Source organism: Falco cherrug, chromosome 4 (assembly GCF_023634085.1).
Source record: "Falco cherrug isolate bFalChe1 chromosome 4, bFalChe1.pri, whole genome shotgun sequence".
In the NCBI taxonomy this organism is placed as follows: Eukaryota; Metazoa; Chordata; class Aves; order Falconiformes; family Falconidae; genus Falco; species Falco cherrug.
The window spans coordinates 49,097,683-49,122,677 of NC_073700.1; the positions used below are offsets into that span (position 1 = coordinate 49,097,683).

At 44.4% G+C, this 24,995-nt stretch overlaps 1 protein-coding gene across 1 annotated transcript; it reads right to left on the minus strand.

The window, feature by feature from the left end:
• Positions 1–623: 623 nt before the first annotated feature.
• On the minus strand, positions 624–24,291 carry TIMM44 (translocase of inner mitochondrial membrane 44). The gene is made up of 13 exons (XM_055710279.1): positions 24,143–24,291; positions 22,112–22,219; positions 21,435–21,605; positions 20,850–20,930; positions 18,138–18,287; positions 15,582–15,721; positions 15,004–15,089; positions 13,078–13,170; positions 12,604–12,728; positions 10,936–10,986; positions 8,900–8,989; positions 5,009–5,119; positions 624–1,313 (listed from the first exon to the last, which is right to left on the minus strand). Exons 1-13 carry the CDS (start codon positions 24,170–24,172, stop codon positions 1,194–1,196), a joined length of 1,356 nt encoding a protein of 451 aa, XP_055566254.1. The 5' UTR covers positions 24,173–24,291; the 3' UTR covers positions 624–1,193.
• Between the last annotated feature and the right edge of the window lie 704 nt (positions 24,292–24,995).

Here is a 24,995-nt window from a genome sequence, read left to right on the forward strand (position 1 = left end):
CTCACTTTCCATTAAGAGGGGACAGTTGACAAATCGACCCACATCACAGCTCCCAGATTGAGCCTCCAGAAGATGCCCCAAACCCTAAAATCTACGTAAGTGTGCCAGCAGCTCACCCTCTGGCATCTTCCAGTGGCTACCTGGGACCCCCCCAGGCCAGGCGTACCACCCCCCGGCAGCGTAAGCCCGCCTGGTGAAGAAAGCCACTTTATGCAGTAGGTGTGCGAACCGCACCCTCTTTTCTCCTCTCATGTAATAAATACCTGAGCTACAAGAGGTGATGTTCTACCTGTTCTAGCATTTTATTTTCTCATTTGTTCTTAGTCTGCCTGTCCCTACTCCTGACCGCTGTTCCAGCACTCTGCCTGCTCCCTCGTAGCCAGTTACAGCCCCTCTCCTCCGCATCATCAGATTAATCCAATGGAGAAATGCAGTTGTGCGCTCTTTAGTGGTACCAGCTGACACAACGGGCAGAACACCAGAAACAACAAAACTCCCCCTGCAAAGCTGTGGATATATAAATATTAACACTGGCAGCAAACTCCACGCCTGCAACCGACCTCGAGAACCTGCCTGATGATGCCAACACCTCCGTCCTGACTCCGCGCCACACCAACACAGAGTCATGTGCAAAGTCCTGATTGTATTTGGTTTGGTAAAGTGCAAGACACTGCAGCAACAGAAGGCTTATTGGTGCAACTTTGTACAAGAGATGTATGTTAGCCAAGACCAACGTGCCTTAAAAGCACCTCTAAGACCTTTTAAAGGATGCTTTGAGGCCATCAGAGGATGACAGCAGATGGGAACTAGACCTGTCACAGCTCACTCTCCGATACCCACCTCTATCCATCACTGGAAGCACTGGGAATCATACAGGACCCAAACCAGCCTCCTTCTGCCACAATTAAAAAAGAAGCCAACAGCAGCTGCTAGTGTCTTAGACCATTCACGTTGAAATCTACCGTACACCCTTACAGTGCCATACCACACAGCAAAGCGTAAGGCAGATATGTCAAGACCATCCAGTTCATTACAGGGATTGGTATAATGAGGGCACACGGAATAGCCTGTTCTTCTGCAAAGGAACCAGTCCAGCCTCCTTCCCCTACAGCCCATCACAGAGCAGACTGGTGCAAGTTCAGAGATGGCGCTGCTTCAAGAGAGGTACGGGAAGCCCTGGGGTGCGATTCTTCTCAGAGAACCTGCTCAGTGCTTGACGAGGAAATGTCCAATAACCTCCAGGCAGCGTACGGGTTGAGTTCATCCTGGTCTCTGCAGAGTGCCCACACGTACAGCATCCGCAGAACCTTGTCCTGGAAGGAAAATCCTGTCGTTAGAGCTTGCATGATGGTCACAGACCTCCTAGCTCAGAGCTGGTGGGGACACGCTCCACACTTCCTCCACAGACTGCTCATTTGATTTTGCTCTCTGGTTCTAAGCCCAAAAGGTCCCAAATCAGGGTGGCTCCATCAACATCTATTGCATTGTGGTTAGAAACTTACCACAGTCAGGAACAGATAAACTTTTGATTCCCAAAACCAGAATTAGGATTCCCAATCTCTCTGGCTGACATACATTAACTGGTATCACTGCCAAGCTGGATAATATTTGACTTTATTTTTAAATATAAATTCCTGGTTTCAAACTGGTTTGGCTGCCAGGCTGTACTGCTCTCTCTAACCTTCAGTCAAGCCTAGGCTCTTCCCTGCAGCTGCAACTGCCTCTCCTACATCAGCCTGTGAGCCGCATCCCCTCCCCACAGCTGTATCACTTTGAGCAGCTCAAATTAACCAGAAATCAGCATCACCAGGTCTGAGAAGAGACAGAGAGCGAAAAAGCCCAACATTTATCAATGATCATGCCAAGTCCAGCCACAGTGTTAACCACAGACAGACACTAATTCTGCAATCAAGTCTTTGCTGTGCAGACTGCTTCCGCCATATGGGGGCTGAAACACAACTATAAACTTTTCCATCCTTGATGCATGTAATGAGGATGCCAGCAGTTTTATTCATAGTAAGTGAATAAGGATGAAAGCCTTAACTCGGCACATCCTGAGGCCATCACTCACGGTCTTATGAAAACAGCCCCCTGAAGAGTCACTGCAGCTACCTGTGATAAAAGTCTCTGCCTCTCCCAGGAGAGAGGTGGCACTGCCCAGACGACTGGGCTGCCAGGAGCCCCAGCGTGGCACAGATCCACTCTGCAAATCAAAGGTTATTTTGATTTTATCATTTAACCATTAACCATGGAGAATATTTCCCTCTGATAAGGAAGTATCACTGAGGGATCAGACTGTGCATTGGCTCAGCTCCCAGATGTGCAGTTAACTACTACATTTTTGATAGAATGTGTGAATCTTTATAGGTTATAATTTAGGTACACAAATGTGAGAGGGGAGACTTTCTGTACCAGACCAGTCGTTAGAAACTAATCCTTTAGAAATATCACATATCATAAAGTCGTTTTTTTTCTTGCTCGGTGTTTCAGAAGACTAACTTGCTTCAGCTCTGCTCAGAATTGTTAAAAGTGAGTGAAAACTTGAGTCATATGGACCTTTGGGATATGTCAGGAGGAATAGCAGAGGGGACAAGACAAAAAATACAACAAAACTTTTGCCTGCTCAAGACAGGCTGTTGATGTACCAGCCACAGGATCTTTCCTGAGAATAAAACACTAAGTATAAGCTCAGGATGAAGTGGGTAACTTAACTGATTTGACATTGCCAGTGGAATGTTAATTTGTATGATTTTCGTGACTCGTGATTTTCAAAGTCCATTTAATAAGATTGTGTATGAAAGGCAATTTCATCATACACTTCAGCATCAAAGCTCTGCTACATCTGGAAAAGTTTATGTTCTTGAACATAATTTCTGAAGGGCTGAACAGCAGATAAGCTTGGGAGTTGCTAGTGATCTTGCAGCATGCAGTACTGAACAAGTAGCACAGCTTTCTTCCTGGAAACAAGACGTGATGAAACATAAAAATTACATGTTTCCCAAGCAGAGAGATTTCTGGTTTTCTGATCTGGTGCTTTTATTAATAGGGTACATCTTAATCCTCAATGTACAGTGTGTGCTGCTGCATATATTCACAGAAAGTGGGACAGCAAACATGTGTGGACTCCCAAAGGCAGATTTCTATCATGGCCATGCATGCCAGGCAAAAATTTGTCCTTTCATCCCACAGTCTGCTATGACAGACAAACAGCATCCTGTCTTGCAGTCCTTCAGGACCTAATTTTAAAAAGATTCCCTCGGCTTCACAGCATTGCTCAATGGGTTGTCTAAGGCCTCATTTTCCCAGATTGATTTTGTGGTGCTCCATGGGGATCCCCTGCATTAACTACCGCAACACCTGGTCCAACCCTGTCACAGGCTGCCTGGTCTCCCCACATCTCACTGGGGGTGAGCCTGCAGCACAGCAGTGGCAACCCGAACAATTGCAACTACGTACAATACTGCAGCAATTACAAGCATATGATTTCTATTTAGAAAGTTTACAATTCAAGGCTCCTTCTCCCTAGAACGTCATTTGTTCAATACTCCGCAGGAGCAGCTCAGCAGTTAACACCAAATCATAGTTACCAGCCAGCCTGCATCTGACATTTGATTAAAGCTGAAGTTTTGTTTCCACTGGAGAATTTTAATGCATCTCCTTGATTTATTGCTGCTCCAGAGAAATCAGACAGCAAACAGACTTTGATATCCTGTTCAATAATTATCACATCAATATCTATCTTCTAGGAATGCAGTAATTTAATGCAAGAAATCACTGTATCAGCTTTTCCTCCCCTGCAGTCGATGTGACGGGTTGTAAATCAGTCCAGATGGGCCCCATCATTAAAATTAGTCTCCTTTTTTGTAAACTTACAGCCTGGACTAAAGAGAATGGTTGCAAAAAGCCAATATTTATTAAATGCATGTATTAATTCTAATGGAAATATGCTAGAAACTGCGAGCTCCAGGCATCTCACAATGCCCCCATTATATATCATTAAGCTACTTAAACATTGCACAGACACAATGCAAGCCAGAGCTGTCTGGATAGCGAGCCACTTGGAGAACAAAGGTATTCCAGAAAACGCACGGGCCCCTCGAGCCTGCTGCATCATTAGCTCTGGAAACAGGCATGTTCTGTGGTTTCGTCTGACAGGCTCAGTTTAGCACCGCTCACAGCAGAACAGGCGGGCTGGACTTGCAGTGCTAAAAGCTAAACCACAATCCACAGAGATGCCAGAGATCTGCTGCGCAGCAGCCACTCCACAAACCACCCTGGGTCAGAGGTTCCCATCAGAAGCCTGTACCATATACAGCATCTCATCCAACTGGATACGGGAGGGTTTTGTGGAAGTGAAGGCTTGCAGTGCTGTAAGATATTTTGTACCAGTGTAGTGAGGCAGTAGCCAAAAACTTATCTTGGTGATTTTCCCAGTCTCCTGCAAATGACTGAACCTCAGCTCCCACCCTGTTTGCCAAGCATCTTTGTGCTCTGTTCTTACAGTGCTCTTTATGACAGGAATAGGGAGGAAAAAGAAAGAGTAAGAACAGGATCAGGTGGAAGCTGTGTGATGGAGCTTTACTCTACAGCAGGACAGCTCGATTCTGTCCCAGAGTGTGCCAAAGGAGCAGCACTTGCAGGCAATAACTGCAGGCAGGGAGCATGCTGGCCAGGCACACCAGCAACCCAAAGGGAAAGCTCTAGCTACTCTCCTTGCTGTGAATTTAAAATAACCCTTTCTCCATCCCTTCTAGATGGTTGCAGACTCCCCTCATATATGGTAACTCTCAATTAATGAGTGGTAACACTTCAAAAGTCTGACAAGAATAAACAGCCCACACTGAGCTGCACCAAAGATCTCACCCACAAGATGCAGTATTATTCACACCGGTCAATGTCCTACGTGCAGACACCCGCTGCTTTACATGAACCTAGCTGAATCCCTAACAACCGAGATGACAAGCAGGGGACCCAGGGAAACCATACAAAGCCGATGAGCGTTACTTACTGGATCGCCTTCCACCACTTCTCCTTTCTGGTTCTTAATTACCATCACGACCTGAGCCTGAAAAGTGATGATTAGCACTGGCCCCTGCTCCATCATCTTCCCCATAGCCAGCTGCAATGGAAGACAAATCCATTAGAAAACAAATGATTTCTGCAGATTAATGTAAAAAAATCAAGCATTTAACAGAACCGCTATGGTTTGACATGGCTAACAATCCCATCTTCTCCCAGAGCTGAATCTAGTTATTTTAATCAGGTTATAGATGCTCTCTTAATACAGACGCTGTAGACGTTATTGCAAAGCATTTTCCCCCAAAACTTTCCCTGTACTTAAAAGCTTTCCCAAAATCGTTCTGAAATGTTTCATAATTTTTTCCAAATCCAAAAAAAAAAAAGGGAAACATGAACAAGCTCTGTCCCATTATTTCCAAATAAGAAACCAAAATAAAAGAAACCCTGCTCTTAAAAAAATGACATTTTCTGAAGAAAGTACATCAACTGAAGTTTTTTCTCTTGCTTTTAAATGAATCTTCGACATGAAGTCATACCGAATTAGACAAAAATAACTAAGTAACAGAAAGACATCGAAGGTGATAACCTTTTGTTTGACGGGATTTTTTTCTCCAGTCTAAGGTCACTCCTTATTTACCATTATTTATCATATTATCATTAAATGTATAAAGAACTTATTAATTGAAATGCAAAGAGGAATGAAGAATTAATTTTGTTTCCCAAAGCTGTGCTCCTAAAAAAATACAGCCCTCTTTCTGCTGCTTTTGTGGGAATGCAGTATGCTAGAGTATCTTGCTCTTTAGTAACTCTGGAGTTACTGGCTATGTCACCCAAAAATGTAATCACAGTACCTCAAACTGCAGGTAGCGTTATTATCCTCTTGTATATGAGAGGCTGCTTCAAAACCATTGCATTTTATCACATAATAAAGAACGTATCACAAGACAGTTACAAGACCGTGCCGCAGTTCACAAAGGCATATATATATAGATACATATTTATGTTTTACTCTCCCCTGAGGAAAACTCAGCCCTACTGCAACGCTCCTTTGCTTAATCTGAGCGACTGGGCTCCCTGGCTCTGCAGTAACTCACACCAGCCCCGTCCACACTGCATTCCTGGAACCGGCCTGACTGACTCAGCAATGCACAAACACCTGCCACCCAAGTATCGAAACCCAGATCTCACAGCTCTCTGTCAGACCAGTTTCCAAGACAGACATTTTATATGACACCATTTGGCATTAATAATTTGACAACATGAATTTGCACGTGGGTTTCAAGGAGGAGGAAGAGCATAACACTGACTAGGCTGTCCCCCTTCTAGGTACCATGGCTTCCATACTGGTATTGTTTTGTATTTTAGTACTAGGATGCCAAAAACCCCTCTATGATCAAGACAGTATTTATATCACTCCTCCCACACTCAGTTCAGAAACCCCATTTCACAAGTCACATACTTAAAACTACATTTAGGCAGCCAAATAAATAGTCCTAAGAAATATCAAGGATTCAAAATTCCATTAAATTTACAGGCAGTAGTTGTCTAGTGAAGCAGAGTGCTAAAGCAAGTACCTGGAACATGTGTGCAGGTGCTGATATTTGAAAGACTTGATTTTAATTTTAATGCTGCCAACTTTGCAGCATGTGAACTCCCTTAAATCTTCTAAACGCTGGGGTTTTTTCAAACTCACTGAATTGTTTTTCTGGATGAGATCACTCAACATACTGCCATAAATCTCCACTAGGGAAACGTATTTAAAAAATTAAACACAAAACACACCCTTTATCCCCCTTGCTCGCACTACAGACAGCATAACAAGAACTGCACTCATTTATGTTTCATATCAACCCTTTTCCAGCTATAATTTTATTGAGAAATTTCATGCAAAAATACAAGCATCTAAAACTAATAATGAAATGTCTTTCCAGCCATCACTCAGAATCTGTGCATGGCTCTATGCTATTTAGCACCTCTAGAGGAAAAAGTTATCTAGCATACAGTGAAATCAAGCCTCCTAAACACTAACCATACAGAAACACCTTAAGTAGGAGGCTTAGAAAAAAGCAATCATGTTTATTGCTTCCATAGCCTTAATTGTGTTACACCACATTATTAATTGCTGAAGATAATCAGGAGAATTACAGATGCTGCAGAAGTTTTCCTGCTTGTTTGGCACATGCTTGCAGTTGACACTGCGAGTTACCAAAGAGGAAGGAATAGCTTCCTCTGAACCCAGGTGGATGAGAGAAAATGAGAAGCCTATCAAGACCAAAAGGCAAACAGTCCTAGGAAGAGGGCCAGACACGAGCCTTTTGTGTTAGGAGATGCCCTGTAGACAATCTTCAGCTCCTTGCTAAAGGTACATGGTCATTAATCAAGTAATTTCCCACTGTTCTTTTGTAAGGCCAAACAGGTCAAATGAAGTCTCTTGCTGTAAGGCATTTCCTCACATGTTTTTGGAGCTCTCCTGCACCCACTCCAGTTTTTTAATGATGTGGGCACAAAAAGAGACACCCCTGCACAGGGCAGCTGATAAGAGAAAATTCACCATCAGCAGCCCTCCTTTCAGCAAACCACCAACAGCATCAGATTTTGTTCTCCTGGTTTCCCATGATGGTTGCTGAATTCTTTCTGACTTCTTGTCTTGCAGGGGTGCAACCGCAGGTAAGATACATCTGGCCAGCTAATACACCCCAACACCATCTGGAACAGTTCTCACTTTCTGAACAGCATCCTTTTATCACTGTGCTCCATTTCCACCTCTACCTGAAAGCTTCCAGTCCTCCACTTCCTTACCTTGGACCAGATCACCACTGGGTTTAGACCCCTATTAAATAGCTCAAACTGTGTTCACTGTTCCTGCAGGAATGACCCTGAGGTTGGCTTTATGGTAATTGCCTGAATGGATCCAGCTTATAATTTTATTGAGTACAATACTGCACAGCTGCAGTGTATTGGACAAGTATACCATAATACTTGGTTCCAAGAGAAATGTGTACTGAATGTTGCTGCCTTCAGGTTAGCACCTTTGATGACAAACAGCTGATCTGACTTCAGACTATTTCCACATGTGTTTTAAAGCATTAGTGTACAGCTGCCCTGTTCCCCTCCTCCTCCTGCACACTCCCATTGAGGCAGTGCTGGTTATGGGATATGAACGGGCTGACTGAAGGCAGTAATTGCTTTGATATTCTTTTGCCATCGCAGGAAAGAAAGATCTGAAAGAAAACTTAGAGGCCAGTAAAATGACACTAAAGAATTAATTAAATGAAAGTACTACTGTAGACTTACTGCTAAGTAGAACAGGAACACCTCTGGCTCCTCAATAAAGAGGAACACGGAGAGCATTACGACTGTGCAGACATTTGGCCCAAGTCCCCAGCCACCAACTCTGCTCCTAAGGAGGCAACGGCTCTGCTCACAGCCGTTCCCTCCCCGCTCATCAAGAGCCACCCAGAACAGCAGTTTAGTCTCTCTAACAGCCGCTCCTGCACGGCACAGCCTTGAGTCACAGAAGTACTGTGCATTATCATCCCGAGTAAGCACCAACAGAGCCCGTCACAAAAGCACTGGGTTAGTGCTATTCGCCTTTATTATTAGCCTTTCTCAATCTATATGTTGGCGATTAAGACCAAGGTGCCCTGACAGAGAGGAGACAAACCACAATGCTGCAACTTAGGCTTGATCACACAGTAGCAAATCTGTCCCATGAGCTCTCCCTTCCAGTAGCGATCTGTTCCTCCGTTAGCAAAAACAGCAAATAGCAGAGTAGCAGGAGGCAAAAAACCCCAGCAGTCAGAGCAAAGAAGAAAAGGCCTCTTCAGGTCATGAGTTTCTAATTCATCCCCCAAGGTGAAATATAGAAAAGGACACTCACATCAATGTTGTCAATGTCAAGAATCCTGGAGTGGAACTGGAGACCCATGGCTTTGGCTTGCTGGATTGGATGAGCAAGCTGACTGTAAGTCTAAATGAAGCAACAAACTTGCGTTACACATTTGTTCTGTCACAACAAAAAAGGGATTTTCTGCTCAGAGAGAACCACCGAAAAAAAGTCAGTTTTTTGCAAATACAATGCACATGTCTTGCAAGGTATCAAACAGCTGCATCAAACGCTCTGGGATTCACGTAACCAAATTCTCACTAAAAATCCCATCTCCCCTGGCCAGAACAGGAGACCCATCAATCACAACTAAGCATGTACACCAAGTGCACCTGATAGTCAAGGCACTTACGATTCTGATTTGACAGCAGACAAGGAGAAACAGTCTGGGAACTAAGCTACTTTCCTAATACGCAGCCAGACCCTGGAGGCAGACCAGCATTTCCTGGCTCCTTTTAGGCACAGGCACATATGCTTCATTACTTATGCAACGAGAACTGATGTTGGGGACAGTGAATTTCTACTTGCTTTCAGCATTATCGCCCATGTTCTTGGCAGGTATCAGAGAAACAGAAAGTAGTCCCTACCTACCTCCCCACCAAAGATTTCTAACCTTCATCACAAGCGTTTAAATGCAAATATCCTACAGAAGTTACTGGCAAAGTCACTAGAGTGAAGCTGGAGTCACAGATCAGGGATTCTGAGGGCAGTAGGCAGAGACAGCTCTGTGAACCACGAACTACATCTCAGTCAGTGGGCTGGTAGCAACCTGCAGCTCGGTTGGTACACCTGCCAGCACGCTTTTGCCTTCCTGGTTTGTATTCCAACACCTTAGTGACCAGTATCACAAACTTAACACTTGTGGTATGATTCTGTTCAAGAGCCTTTCTCTCCTGAATTCTCATTAATAGGACTCCCATTTCCTCCCTTGCCTTATCTGACAGATGATTCTTGACTTATGAGCTTAATTTATAACTACAGCTGTCTTAGAAGAGTTTGCTTTTTGTCTTCTCAACTGAAGCAAATCTACTGCTTTCCTCTGGAGACCTGAGAGGAATTCTATGGTGTCATTTCAAAGGTTGCTTGAACCAATAAAGAACTTCCTTTACATTCAGACTGCTTTAAATATCTTCCTCTTACATACTGCAATATTGTTACAAAGATGTTAATCACAAAAAATTAAATACAAAAAATTTCCAGCCCTCTGGTGGTGGTGATCAGGAAGGAGAACATTCACTTCCAACAATTATATTCTTCAGAAACAGAACAAATACGGCTCTGCATTGCCCCCAACACAATTATTGTGGAGCAGAGCGAAGACCAGAACAAGCATCCATCTACATTGTCAGGAAAGGAGCTGCTTTCACGAAGTTAAGCAGACAATAATACAATCACTGAATTGCAACCAATTCATATTCAGTGTTTCAAGAAGTGGATCCAATACTGAAAATCCATCCTGGTATAAAAACAAAACCAGTTTTTGTATCGCAAAACAAAATTCATTTTTCGGCAGTGAGGTTATCCAGACTGCAGATCATCTATGCTGCAATTTCAGAAAAACTTCAGCCTGCCAGAATTATTTGCTGGGATATTGCAGTGGAGTTGTGTTTGTATAGTAGCTCCAGGATAACTTGACTCTGTAAGCAGAAAAGCATCACCTTTTTGGGTCAGCTCAAATGTCTCTGCGCCTTCTCACCCCATATCTGGGATGCAGGCTCTGTTAAAGTCCATCCAAATCAAGAAGGGCAGTGCAGAACTGGAGCTAGTTAGACTAGTCTGAGTTTAGCTCTCGATTCACCGTCTCTAAACAGCACTCTCATATCCAGACTATTCCAGAAGTCCAGCATGTACACTTGACTGCATTAGTGTTTTACAGTATGAACTGCTTACACAGGGAAGCAGCTGGGCAAAGCAGGTAAGCAGCATCACAGATCCAAGAGCTGGACAGCTTGCAAGCAAGAAAGGCACAACACACCTGCTTACAAGGGAGAATCATAATCTTTTCAGACATTTTTAGCAGCTTTACTTACCGCTTCATAGCACCAATCTTTGAGGATATCAAGCTCTCCAGACATCATAGCCTAAAAGAGAAAATCAAATAAAATAGGAACATTTTAAAACACCTCCTGTATCAAAGAGTTGAAATGATCAGTGCTTTCAGCAGCAAACTACTTTAAATCCTACATCTTGCGGAACTCTGAAGAAGGATAGGAGCTTCAAAGAGGAACAGCAATAAGAACTTCTATAAACACACACATACCGAGCCAGATGCACAAAAACCTTTCCATAATTAAGATAAAAACTATCTTAAACCTTCCTGTCCAAAAAGTCAGCGGAATGCACACTACCCAGAAACCCTGGGAGGTGGGATCTAACAGAAGCAGGAGCACAAATGAGAAGTAGGTCTACTGTGAAAAATTCAGGGCACAGAATGAACAGAAGAATCACAGTGCAACTCATGAAAAGGTTTACTTTTCAAACACTGTGCAATAAACACCTGGAATTCGTAACAAGGCAGTGAGGACGCTGGGAATCTAGCAGATTTCAAAATAAAGTTACTTATATGTGGTGGGGCATTTTTCAATATAATGCCTATAAATCTTCATACTTGACTGCATCTGTAAGCTGGCTGCCTACAGTTTGAAAAAACCTCTCCTGTGAAAAACTGATCCTCCGAGAGTCAGGAGCCCGTTCTTTGCAGATTGCTTTAGTGATATGGCACCGTTAGGAGAAGCAGATTCGCTGTGACAGGTCTGCTTTATTTCACTGTTGACATTCCAGTTCCAGCCACACATCTGATACACAAGTCAGTCACTACAAAGACAGCAGTGTCAAAACCTAACTACACATCAGTTTGGATGTTTGTATCTGTAAGAATCAAATTAATTTTATTCATCCTATAATGCTACCTCATGACTAAGCATATAATAAATATTTCTACATGTGTATTAGCACGTATGAATTTGAGATATGACTACTCACTGTATCATAGGATGAGAAAATAACAATTTGCTCTTTCTTAGCATCTGTTCATCTCTTCAAGCCTCAGTTTTCCCTCACACAAATCTCTCAAAACAATTTCTGCTGTACTTCAAATGCCCTACTTTCACTCTCTTTTTTTCTGACATACTGCTACAGTGAGAGGAACTATATCCATTTATACTGGAAGTCACATCCTTCATCAGTGCTATCCTCTGAGTGGCTTTTATACTTCAGTCTTTAAAAACATTAAGTTCCACATACTGCCTTGACTAGCGCCAGAAATATTTTCACTGAACCATTTGTCATGACCTGGTTTTCTCCACAAGCAGTCACAGATCATTTAGAATCCAGCAAGTACGTACGCACCAAATTCTTTCCCTTATCAATATTTGATATCACCATTTGCCCAGTACTGTTCATTCACCTATTTCAGTTTGATCTCTCTGATGCTCATATCATTTCTAGGGGAGAAGTTGTTTTCCAGGCCAGTAAAAAAATATTTGCTAGCCTACTAAATTATGAAATATGGTTTTAAACTAAATTGTTATGTGGGACCCAGGTTCCTTTTCCCAAGGTTATGCCATGTTCCGTGCAAAGGTGGACACTCCAGAAGCAAATACTGTCCCACCTTTCAATTTTAGCGTCAGAAAACTAAGAGAAAAACCTTCCACGTTATAGCAAAGGAAAAAATGCATCATACTCTACCCCTATCTTACCTCCAAGACATTGGGGATTATATCATACTCGCATTGCTTTAAAAAACGATCTTTGTCAAAGGATGGATCCACTTTGAGTATCTCTGTCAAAACCTCGGACATTTCTGTCTTCGAGAACAATCCACCTAATAAAACAATTCAGTGAGACCAGTGGCACAACAACTGTCACCAGAAAACAAGAGAAAGGCCTCTGGTTATATACCAGAGGGAAGGAAGAGTCACTTCTGAACAAATGTAGACTTAAAGTTAAGCTTGAAGTTTATCCCATACAAGCACCTGTCATCACACTGCACTTCTGATCCAGTAGCAGGTTGCTACACTGCGTGATACTGGATAATGATCCATGCAAAATATCATAAAGCTCCAGAACCTGTCCCAAATGTTAGTAACACACGGAGGGTGACAGCACTAACAGTCACTAGAACAGAGCTAAAAGGCTACAGATGCTCTTTCGCAGCAATGATGAAACATTACCTATTAAGTCAGTGACTTTGTCTGTGACAGCTCTGGAAGCTCGAATGAACGCGTTATCGCTTTCATCATACTTCATCTTCATTTCAAAGAACCCTGAAAGGAGAAGAAACATGAGCAGCAGTGTCCTTCCACTGCGTTCCTGAATTGGGAAACAACATGCAACAGATTGCAGATCAAACCTACTTCTCCTCTAAACCTCTTTGTTGATTAACAAGTATCAATTTCAAAAGTTACTCTTCTGCTCATCTTCCTGCGTTCCTAACTATCAATAACCATCATTAGGGGAATGATGGTTTCTCTGACTCCAGCTGTCAGAAACTCTGGACCTTCTATGCAGATTTTCAGATAGAAAATAATACTAGACTTGCTTACACCAGGTCTGCTTACACCCCCGATTCAGTCTGCTACAAGGGGTAGCAGGATATGAAACCAACACCAGAAAGTTTACCTTGGGGGTAGGACCCAAGAACAGACCTTAAAACTTGCCAATTTTTAATAAAATAGCAAGACATCAGTGAGGATGTAGTTTTTAAGTTCTACGTACTTCTCAACCTTGGTAAGAAAGCAAGCCAAGCATGCCACAAAACTACAGAAATGATTGATAGGGAAGGAGAGCTCCTGCAAAGCAAAATCTCAAAGGCAGGAAGAAGGATGAGGGGTGAAGGGAAGAAAAAAAAAAAAAAAGGCAAGCCATTTTAGCAAGCAGGCACTGTTGCAACAAACTAAGGGCTCAGCCAACCTGTCATCTGTCTCTGGACACCATCAGATGGATCAGAACCACAGAAGGTAGTTGCGGGATAATGGGCCCTGCAGGGAAGCTTCTTCCCACCACGTCAATTAACAATTGGAATCCTGCCCTGAAGCTTATGCTCCTTCCAAAAAAACACAGTGTTCTTGGTACAGTACAGGTGGTACATAAAGAGAGAGCGCACATTGTAGAGGCTGGTGCAGCCACAGCTGCAGTGTTGCTTGAATTGCAAAACCAGAGTCTTGGAAAGATGTGTAAAATGTAGAGAACGCACAGAGCTGGAACAGATGGTGCAGGACTGGAGGATGCAACATGTGGGGAGTCTTAGGAGCTATGAGCATCTCTCCTTGGAAAGGCTAACAAATGGGATGTAAAAACCCATTCTTGGATACCGCCCAAAGAGGTCTGCTTTAAAAGAAGTTGGGAAGAAACACAATCCAAAGTTAATTATATGTTGCACTTTTACACAATCTTTTTGTTCCTTTACAAGTCATTTACCCTGCAGTACCCTGGCAGTGATTACTTTGATTTGTTGAAGGATTCTGTCCTCAGGCTTCTTTCTGCCTTTCTGAAACATCAGGTATCTGGATAACTATCAGAAGCAATGGCCCACTGCAGTACAGATATTCAGTATTTTCAGGTTTTGCAATAAAAACAGAAAGGAGGCAAAGTCACACACATTCCAGAGTTCTAAGCAGATGACAACAGAAACCATCTCACTGAAGACAAGATTTTTCCTTGTCATAAGCTCAAGGTCAGGAAGAAGAGATCTGCCTGCCTTCTCCCTGGTGACATGCACGCATGCATGCCCTGGCCTCTTCCCAGTGCCAGACTGGATCTGACTAGAAAAAAAATAAGTAGAAAAATAGAGCAGAGTTCAGTTCTCTTTAAGCAACAGCGAAAGCAGGTTTTGGTACCTACAGGGAGCAGGGACTGATCAAAAACAATGCCTGCCTGGGGGAGGGGTCCGAACACAGATGGAGCAGCTTGGAAAAGCTGCAATGTTGTCAACTACGCCTACCTCCCATTCACACCACCTCACAGCAACAGCTACAACAAAAAGCTGGCTATGATTTGCATTATGTTGAGACTAGTTGCACAGATGGCATTAGATCCAACACAGCAAGAATCAGAACAGGGAAAATAACGTGCTACTCCTTTGTCTTTGGAACACTTACTATTGAAGACCACATTGTTGTCCTTGAAATCTTTCCACTGCTGATACCATTTTGAGTCTTTATGCAGCACCACACCCATGGCTTCCCTAGAAAGCACAGAAGACAGGGGTACTTGTGAACAAGTGACTTACAACCAAGTGAGCAGAAAAAGGAGATCCTGACGGGTATCACGGCAGCGTGAGCTATCACTGAGGCTGATACACCATATAAATGATACACAACTTAGCAGAGAAAGGCAGCAGGGAAAGCAAATGAGCTCAGACTCAGTCCTGCCAAACGTAATTCAATCACAAGATGTTAGAGCTGAGAAAACATAACACACACACACAAAAGTCAAAATTTCACATCAGAACATTATGTCCCCACTTTATAATTTTAAGCGCCCAGTTTCACTATCGGAAGATTCAGTATCATTAACTTACACTGGAAATTTGCTCTCAGACCTACCTGAGGTCACACCTCGCCCCACAGCCTCACTTCAGCGCTTGGATTTTAACCATCCCTGACCTGCAGTTAAGTTTTTCAGTTTTTATCCAATTATACACAGAAATATTCACCCTAATACATCCAATACGTACTCATTGGCTTCAAATATTCGCTCCTCTTTAATCCTCTCGCCTGAGAATTCTGTTCTTTTTCGTAGTCGTTCCGGACGTTTGTAAGGACCAGTCTGCCCTAGAACACTTTCATCTATCTCCTTCTTAACGGTTTCTACTCCCTGAAAGGAAAATATCCCTATTAGGTTGATTTACTGTTCCCCCCACTTTCCCAGAAAGTGAAAATCATTTCTGTCGAAGAAAAAAGACAAGGGACCATAGGTTATTCTCCTCTTCCTTGCTCAGCAAATGCTTCCTCACTGATATCTGCTGACAAACAAACCAGTACCAAGGCCTTCTCCTTAAGGAATTAACAGTCTAGGACAGCAAATGGATGGCTGTATTGAATCAACCTGAAGAAAAAAAACCCAATATAGTAGAAGCTACGGACACAGTCAAACCCTACAGCTGATAAAGGGCAACAGAGTTTAAATTGGAATAAATCGAGTCAGAGGAAGGCAGGCGTATCAGCGCCCAACAGCAGCCAGCAGCTTTTGACAGAATGACAAACCCCAGGTAAAAGGAAGAATGGCTCCTGTATCCAAAAGTAGGGGAAAAGAAAAGCTTCAGGACACCAACTGCAAAACCACCTGAAAGGTCAACAAAATCCAAGTTCTAGGCCCAAGCTTAAACAAACAGAAGTATTTCTTTCCCCAAAACAAAAGACAGCCTCACTTTTTATAGAATTCTACACATCTTCTAGCTGAGAAAATAGCTTTGAAGCAAACTGGGTTTTGCTAGAGATGAGATGTGGAAAAAAAACCCAACCCAGTAGTGAAGCTTATACTAAAGGAGAGAGAGGATATATTCTCCTCTTGGGTGAGGCTACATCACGAAAAAGGACTTGAAATTTCTGGACCAATATACATCTCATCAGTGAACATCATCCCAACCGCTGTTGGGAACTTTTGTCATACGCTTCAACAGGGGTTGGAATTAAAAGGCAATTTCAGTGTTTCTCCTTCATCTGGGTTGCTCTGCTTTTATTACTGAACTTTTGAGCCATACTTTCTCTAATGACTGTACCTACAAATGATGCACAGTAAGTACAGATCTTCCCTGTTACAACTAGACACATGCAGGCAGAAAGGGATTATTTTTTTTTTATACACGCTCTATACAGCTTCTCCCAATTTGCATTTTTATTTGGAACATGTCAGTTATGTAGCCCAAAGCATCATGTGGCTTTACGGGGGCCGTTATTTTTCAACTTTATTTTACACAGGAATTTTCTGGAGAACACATCAAGTGTCTAACGCAGCTTTGCCAGCATAAGCCATCCTCTCCTACTCAAAATCAGTGTGACTCCTTCCTGAAGAAAGTTAGAACAGTGCTCAGGGCCTAGTCAGGATGGATGCCAGAGATGTGACACAAAGCACAAAGCAGAATTTAAGTAACTTTAAACATCAAGGATAAGCAAATAAAAAGCTCTAAAGCCCACACAGTTCCTACGGACTATAAAAGACTATCTGAGGGACCCGGCAGAGAACAGAACAAGACACAAGCCCCCGTGGGTATCATCCAGCTGTAGATTACAAAAATACAATATCTCCTAAATACTGAAGCAATGGAGAGCTCAAGATGAGATTACTACTACAATTTCAAAGATAACATATTTAGTTTTCTGAGGCAGTAGACCGAATATTCTAAATGCTATATATGTTCTAGAAAGTACAGCAAAGCTACTAGAACTGTTCACAACCTATAAAAGGTCTGTGAATCAGTTAAATATGACAACAAATCAAAAGGTTTATCCATTTACAGGGAAAAAAATTTTTAAGCCTCAAAAAAATTTACTTTAAGGTCCTATAAAATAATTGCCTGCTTCTAAGACCTGGCACAGCCTGCTTCATGGAAGGAACAAACAGTTCTTAGATTAGGAGGCTACTGAAGTAAGGTACCAGGCATCATTACAGAAAAAGGAACAACAACAAAAAAAAGTGTATAATGTGAACCTGCAGCTATGGCTAGAGTGACCTTTAGCACGATGATGTCTTCTTAGAAACACAGAAAGAGGGGAACTGCCATGACTGGTGCAGGTGATGCTCCGCCCAGCTGGTACCTCCTCTTACGAGGGCTAAAGCCAAGGCTTCAAAGGAGGCATGAGAAACCTGTCAAGGGGAACGCTTCTTTTTAGGCTAAAGCCAGCTGACTGGGTGACATCAAAATATGTAAGTGCTTATATATTTTCTAGAAGAGGAGTGCTTTAAGTAAGCCAGTTTGTTCTCAAGTAGCGCTCGTACCCACCTGCAGAAGACATTTGCTACCCTACTCCACAAGCACAGCAACCAATTTTTCCAGTAACACATTTTAGCAGAAGCTCAGCTACTCGAGACTTACACTTTTCTAGGGTTGTTAAGCGAATGCTAGACCTGCAAAATACATCTCCTGAACTTATCAACTTATTCTAATGGCTCACAACGTCTTGCTGTAACAGTCTTGCATTTCATTTTACAGTCAGCACAAGCTCACGCAACTCCCATGTTAATGAGCTGTGTCCACAGCACCATGTCCTACAGAGGCACAGGACTTATGTACCTGAGAAATAGCTTTGAAGGCTGCTGTCTTGCCTAATTTCTCCCCTCCTTTTGTCACTGACTCCGCAGACTGCTTTGCTGTTTTTGCTGCTTCTTCCACACCTTCCTTTATCTTCCGGCCAATATCACTCTTGCTTACTTCATCCAAACTCTGCAACAAAACAAAACAGGAAATAAAAGGTCATTTCAGGTGCAACGGGTGAAAACTTATTTTGATTAACTCCTCTTTGTGAATGCTAAAGACTTCCTAATGCACTCTCAAGACTAACCAAACCTAAGGTGAACACATGTCACAAGGGAGTCTTACCGGGACACCATGGTTTGGCACTGCAGCATTATCCAACACCTCCGTGCAGAACAACAAATGTGGCTACTCATGGGACCATATGCATTTGTAACAGCTGCTGCCCATAGATTTAAAAAAAATACGTTATTTTTCTTGACATCAAAGAGAAGGACCAATGATGCCAGAATTAAAATACCCTAGCCCTTTGCTTTGAAACAACCGGGTACTTCTTGCTCCCTAAGAGAAGGTATAGAAGTGGCTGAGATAGCTCTCTGCTATGCAGCTATTCCTGCAAAATTAGGAAACACTTTTCTCAATCCAACATCTTCATATACCTCACTTTGGCTGTGTTGACAGAGCCAGGATTGTGTATGCAAAGATTAAATGGACTCTGCCGGTAGCTAGTCACCCTTTCATTCTGCAGCAGCACACATCAGCTCCTCGAGGATCTCAGAAATCTCACTGGCAGCAGGCAACCAATCCTGGGTGGGCCACAAGCCACAGCCTCAGAGGAAGAGAAATGGCAGGATACAAGTACCAAATGGTTTTGCCTGGTTTTCAACAGGATTTGGCCAATGAAGATGCTTACAGCACCCTCAGCAGTACTGAAAAGATAACGGTTACATCCAGCTCATAACCGTACATGCAGTTAAGCTACACCAGAGCACACCTAGACAGAACAAGAGTGACGGAGCACAGCACAGAGTGGGGACTGAGTCCACGCAAACTTCATTGCAGAGTTTAAGTCCAGTGCTTGGCTGGCTGTCTCTCAGCAGGGATCCTGCATCTGACTGCACGTGTTGGGAACAATCACGCAAGCTTTGATCTTAAACCACCACTGAGACCAGCTCCGTTCACCCTGCTCTGAGGCAGCCTAGCTATAAGCATGAAGGCCACGCACTTCAACTGACAGATAAGGAGCAGCCTCCTGAAGTACCTCTCAGCTGTAATTTACTGCAAAAAATCTTGTACTGCCTTTAAAAGAAAGAACAGTAAGTTTTCAGTCACTGCTGATTTAATTACTCTGATCAGTAAGAGGGAAAAACAAGACTGAGGTGCCTGGGAGTAACCGTCAGGGCGGCAGACACTGCAGCAACAGCCCTTCTCCAACTCTTCTAGCTCAGTGCCACCTCCTGGGTACTGACAGGTCTACAGCGGCAGGAAGGCTAGTGACAAACCCAGCAGCAGGTCTCAGAGACAGCTGACAAGCAAGGACTTTTGCCACAAAGGCTCGAGCAGGACAGGCAGTGGGATCTGCTCCCTCCTCCTCCTCGTGACAGCCGCCTGGGAGACAGCAGCAGAGCCTGAAACGCAGGAATCGCTGGGTTACCCGGCCCTGTCCTGTCAGTCACCCCGTCTCCTCCGGAAGCGATGGGGAGCAATGCTGAATGGATGTGAACTCCTTGACCACAATGGTGCCCATGCCGAGAAGGGGGCAGAAAAGAGGGAATAAGAAATAAAAGCTCCTGCATCCCACTGAGGAATGCCCAAATAGCCCCGTCTTGTACCCGCTGAATTCAGAGATACTGGAACACTGCAGGATCAGCTTCTACAGGGGCCACATCCACCTGATTTATTCCATATTTAAAAAGCCATCAGGAAGACTCATCAGAAATTTACTCCAGAGATTAAAGTCAAAGCCCACGAAACACTCAAATACACCTGCTGCCTGGATGAACCTGGACAAGAAATTAAGTAAATGAGCACAGGCTGCAGTGCTTAGTCCCAACCTAAAAAATAACTTGAATTCGACTGCTTAAAAGCAGATCTACACAGACATCTTTAAAGTCTGAGCCTAGAACAGAGGACACTTATACCTGTTAGGTACGAACAATGCCTGCTCCTCCAGGCGTTTGGTTCTTCCCAAGACACACAGAGCCACGGAACCACTTACGGCATGCTAACTTAAGAGAAGAGCACTTCAACTACACCACCAGCACTTCCACTTACAACACCTGGAGCCTCTGATGTGGTAAATCGTTCCCACCATGCAGTGAGAAGCCAAAAGCCCTATCACATTAGTAGCAAAAAGCATCAGTGTGAAGAGCATCACACCTCCTAAACAACTTTCCAGGGTGATCTTCCAGCGTTGCTCTATCTGCCCTCCAGTGGCAGAACCACCTTGAGGCTTTTTTCACTGCTAGACAATGCAGAACCATCAGGACCGTCTCCAGTCTCCAAATCTGAGCGGAATCACTGGACAATGCCTGTCCTCTCACCATACACTGTATAAGAAATCTATCCCACACTATTGCTGTAATTTTGTTAATGACTCTGGCCTTAAAGATTCAGAATAGTGATCACTTTTGGAAGAGCAACCACCTTTCACCAAGAAAAAAGAAAGGGTGATAATTCAAGCGCACACAAAACACATAACCTCGGAGCAGAACTGCCCTAGGGAAAGGTTCTTCCATAGCTGCATGTTACCTCTTTAACTGTACCAGTTATTTCTTCAAGTTTCTTTTTAATCACTTCTGAGGTCTTCACCGTTTCAGATTCAATGGTTTTCTGTGGAAAAAAACCCACACTGTATGTAACTGCAAGGACAGAATATACTCAAAAACAGTTTAGCATGTAACACACCCCTTTAACGCTATAACTGAGGGCAAGAAGAGCTACATCTTAGGGAGCACACTACTTGAGTAACCAGCATCACCATTTCAATTTTGCAAGTGATGCTCTTTATAGTTCTTCAAGAAATGCAGAAGTAGTATTTAAATACTGCCAACATTAAATTTAATGTCTCATTATTTTATCTGCTCGTTATTTGGGAAATCCAGTGAAGGGTCTGCTGGAAAATTTTCTACTAAAAGAACAAAAAAACCCAACCAAAATGTTCCAAAACATCCATTTACCAGTCAGTATTTCCAGCCAAGCAGAACTTCTCATAAAAACAGGCATGCTGAACTAAACAGCTCATTTGCAGAAAGATTCAGATTTACATTCAGAACAGTAATAGCTCAGTGACTGGGCAATGAAAACACCAAAGGAATTCATGAAGAAAAGACTTACGTATTTCCTCCTTGCTTCGCGAAGCGCATCAGATTCTTCTAGCTTTTTAGCTTCATCTCGGAATTTTTTAATACTTTCTTTCATCTCCTTGTTTTTTGCTAATTCCTGTTTGATGTTCTCCACAAAACCTGATATAAAACCCTTTCTTCCTCCAGAAGAGTAGCATCTAGACTAAAGAAAATCATTACCCGTTGTAGAATCCAAAGCAACATTAAATTAAACAAATACCAAACCCAGCAGGTAGTTTACTTAAGTTACCTAGTTTTACTTAAGCCAAGCGCTGGGTCACTTCTAACGTTAAATGTCATAGAAAGCATACAGCTACCTTGGAAAAGAAGTAGCTTACCCTCCAAACACCCAGAAAAACAACACATTTCTAATGTGAAGTGCATCTACATAGCCATTAAAAAGATGCTTCTCCAGAGGAAGCTTAACTCCAGAGATTAGTTCAGGCTTAAACAATTTCGTAGATGAAGTTACCAGAGCACCACTCCTGAACTCTGTCACTTGGACTCAGCTACTACAAAATTCCTTGAGTTCATCAGATAGATCTTAAAAAGTAGAAACCTTCAGCCTAGAACCGGTGCTTTTCAAAAACCTATCCACACTTAGTAGATTAGTACTCTAAAAGGAAACCACTTCAGGCCCGAAATAAAAAAAACCAGCCATTAACCAACCTGATAGATCTCTACAACAGGCCTGCTCATTCTATATACTGTACCCCTGTGGATGGCAGGACCTGGGTATCTTCTGGATATAAGCCATATGCCACTGATGAGACATTTCTGAAATTAAAACATAAGATCAGGTTAGCACACAATACAAGATGACAGCTGTCTGAAAGAGCCAAGGAAGGAAGGAAATAATACTGCAAATAGACAATATTCACTGATCTTCCAGGAACACATCCTAAGTGCTGCCAAGAAACACTGGAGGCTGGTTTGATAAAAGCCATCCAAAAAAATCTTGGTTTGTGTTTAAGCAGCACTACATCCACTTACAAGTTTTCCTAAAACCACAGTTGCAGTGCTGCCTGAAGTCAGAGACAAACACCTTTTACCCCAGACAAGATACACTAGATCACAGAATGATCACTGAGAAATTCTGCTGCACTTTGCTGAGATTGCAAGCAAATTCTTGTATCATGTGGCTAATCCTTCAGTCCACCATCCTACACTGCAAACAGGCTATGCAGAGCTCCTAGGTTCTTGTCTTTACAGCCGTAAAACAGCCCTTCAGCACTGAGCTCGCTCTTCTTCCCCACAGGGAAAATCTATTCAGCCTATCCTTGGCCTCCAGTCAGGCAAAAGCCACACCTTTTACTTCAAATCAACCTCCCATTCCTGATGGGCCTGTGTTACCAGATTGTGCAACCCAAGCTCTTTCTCTTTTACCATCTCTCAAACGGCTCACCCTAAAAAAAATAAAAAAACTACAAAATAAAACAGGGGACATATCAAGTGGTCTTTGCCATTAAAAGACTTTGGAAAATTATTTGTAACCTGCAAGTACTTAATTCTGTGTCTAACATTAAGACATCCACCTCTTTATCAGGCTTCTAGATGTTGAAAAGGTTTTGTAAAGAGCCACACTGTCTGGTGTTGTGGCTTCAGGTGACAGCACTGCCAAACACCACAAGCTAAATTAAGACTTTACACCCGAGAAGTAACGGTGTAACTGCCCCACAAATCCTGCTGGCCCAATGACACGCGTTACATTAACTCACCAGTTTCTACATTTCTATTAAGTCACATCCTTTAAATTCAGCTCCCTCTTATTTATCACCTCTGTAGTTATAGCGAAGTTGGATTGCTGGATCTTAAAGTGTCAAGTTGGTATCAAAGAAGGAAACGCTCTCCACCGCCTCTCTCTGAACCTTGCTGCCCAAGTCATCACTGAGGCCAGGCTTCATAGCAAGCAAGAATAAGCTAGATATTATAGGCATACCTGAAAGACCCGCAGTAGCTGTAAGAACAGCACTAAAACTTGGGGCAGACTGCCTGCTGCATGCAACTGATGGCAGGTCTTGATGGAAAAGCACATTTCTTCCATGCTACTGAGCAGAAATGCTTAATCTCATGTTTAACTTTGGGCACGAAAGACAATCAACCACCTTGAAAGCACGTCAGAAAATGCCTTTCCAGCCGCTACATCCTGCTCACGTGTGCATTCGCCTGCTCAACACAGGGGAAAACCCACGTTTAAATCTAAACCTTGCGTGAGGCCACGGGTGGAGCAGCTCAGCATCACCAACAGCTCCGTGAAGACCCTCTGGAAGCCCCAGGAGCGACCTGGGCCACGGAGGCCCGCGCCGGCAGCAGCAGCAGGGCCACCGCGGCGGGGAGAGCAACAGCGCCCGGTGCCACCGGCCCCCCGCCACGGGCACAGCAGGTCCTGAGCACGCAGGGCCCCGCACCACAGCGGACCCGGCGCTCCCGCGGCTCCGAGGCAGAGAGGAGAAGGGAGGAGGCGGCCGGCGGCGAGGCCCACTCCCCGGGCGGCAGCGGCCCTGCCCGTGCCGGCGCTCGGCCCCGGCGCCCCTCCTCAGGCACCCCTGCCGCGGGTCGGGCCTCACGGGGCGCCGGGCGCTGCCCGCCGCCGGCTCCCGCCGCAGGCCCGCCGCGTATCTACGGCCCAGCGGAGCTCGGCCCGGCCGTCGGCGGAGACAGCGGCTGCCCCCTGCCCCCGCCGCCGCCCCCCCAGCTCACCCGGCAGCCGCCGGCCCCCGCCGCCGCCATCTTCCCAGCCTGTGCGCGGCGCGTGGCTGTGGCGTCACTTCCTGGCGCCGCCCAGCGCCACGTGGCCAGGGCGGGAGCGGGGCGGCGGTGGGGAGCAGAGCCGGTACTGCCTAAAACTCCCGGATCCTTAAACTCTGACGTAGCGCTTGACCCTCGGTGCACCCCCTGGTCCCGCTGACCCCGCAGGCCGCCAGGAACGGGGGTTTCTGACAGGGGGAGGCATCCCGAACACCCCCCGCGCTGTCGGCCCTCACGGCCTCCAGCCTCGCCGGGGCGAGCCGTCCCCGTCACTACTGAAAACCACAGCCCGGAGGGCAAGGTGCTCAGAGGTGCTTCCTCAGAGCGTGCGCAGGAACAAACGAACCAGGCAATGGGCGCAGGAACAAACGAGCCAGGTGCAGACACAGCCAGCCACCCCTGCGGGCAGGGAAGGTGCGGCAAGTTTCAGCATGCGACCTTTGCGACTGCCCGCAGCACGCTGGCTGTGTTTGCTGGCAGCTGGACTCGCCCAGCTCTGCAATAAAAGTCTCGTCTCAGGGTGTGAGATCACCATGTCGCACACCGGGACCGCGGTCACATTTTGGAGACAACACCAAGGCGTCAGGCAGCTTGCCCGACCGAGCCGGCACGGCCTGCTGCAAGGGCACACCAACAGCCTAAACTGGCGGCTTTATTGTGAAGCAGTGCAGTAGGGTTTGGGGTTTTTCTCCTCCAAAGCACAAAACACCAAGAGAAGTACCTGCTCCTGCTATTTCCCAGCACAGCAGCCCCCCCTCACAAGGGGTCTTGCAACCAGCCTCGCTGCCGCCTCCTCACTACGTTC

What these genes read in the sequence shown, in the direction of transcription:
- TIMM44 (XM_055710279.1), bottom strand. Translation starts at nt 24,172, where the DNA reads ATGGCGGCGGCGGGGGCCGGCGGCTGCCGG. An exon ending in CTGTTGTAGAGATCTATCAG is followed by an intron (nt 21,606 to 22,111) that starts GTTGGTTAATGG and finishes GATTTTCTTTAG; the next exon opens with TCTAGATGCTACTCTTCTGG. An exon ending in TTGACATTGACAACATTGAT is followed by an intron (nt 5,120 to 8,899) that starts GTGAGTGTCCTT and finishes CTTCCATTGCAG; the next exon opens with CTGGCTATGGGGAAGATGAT.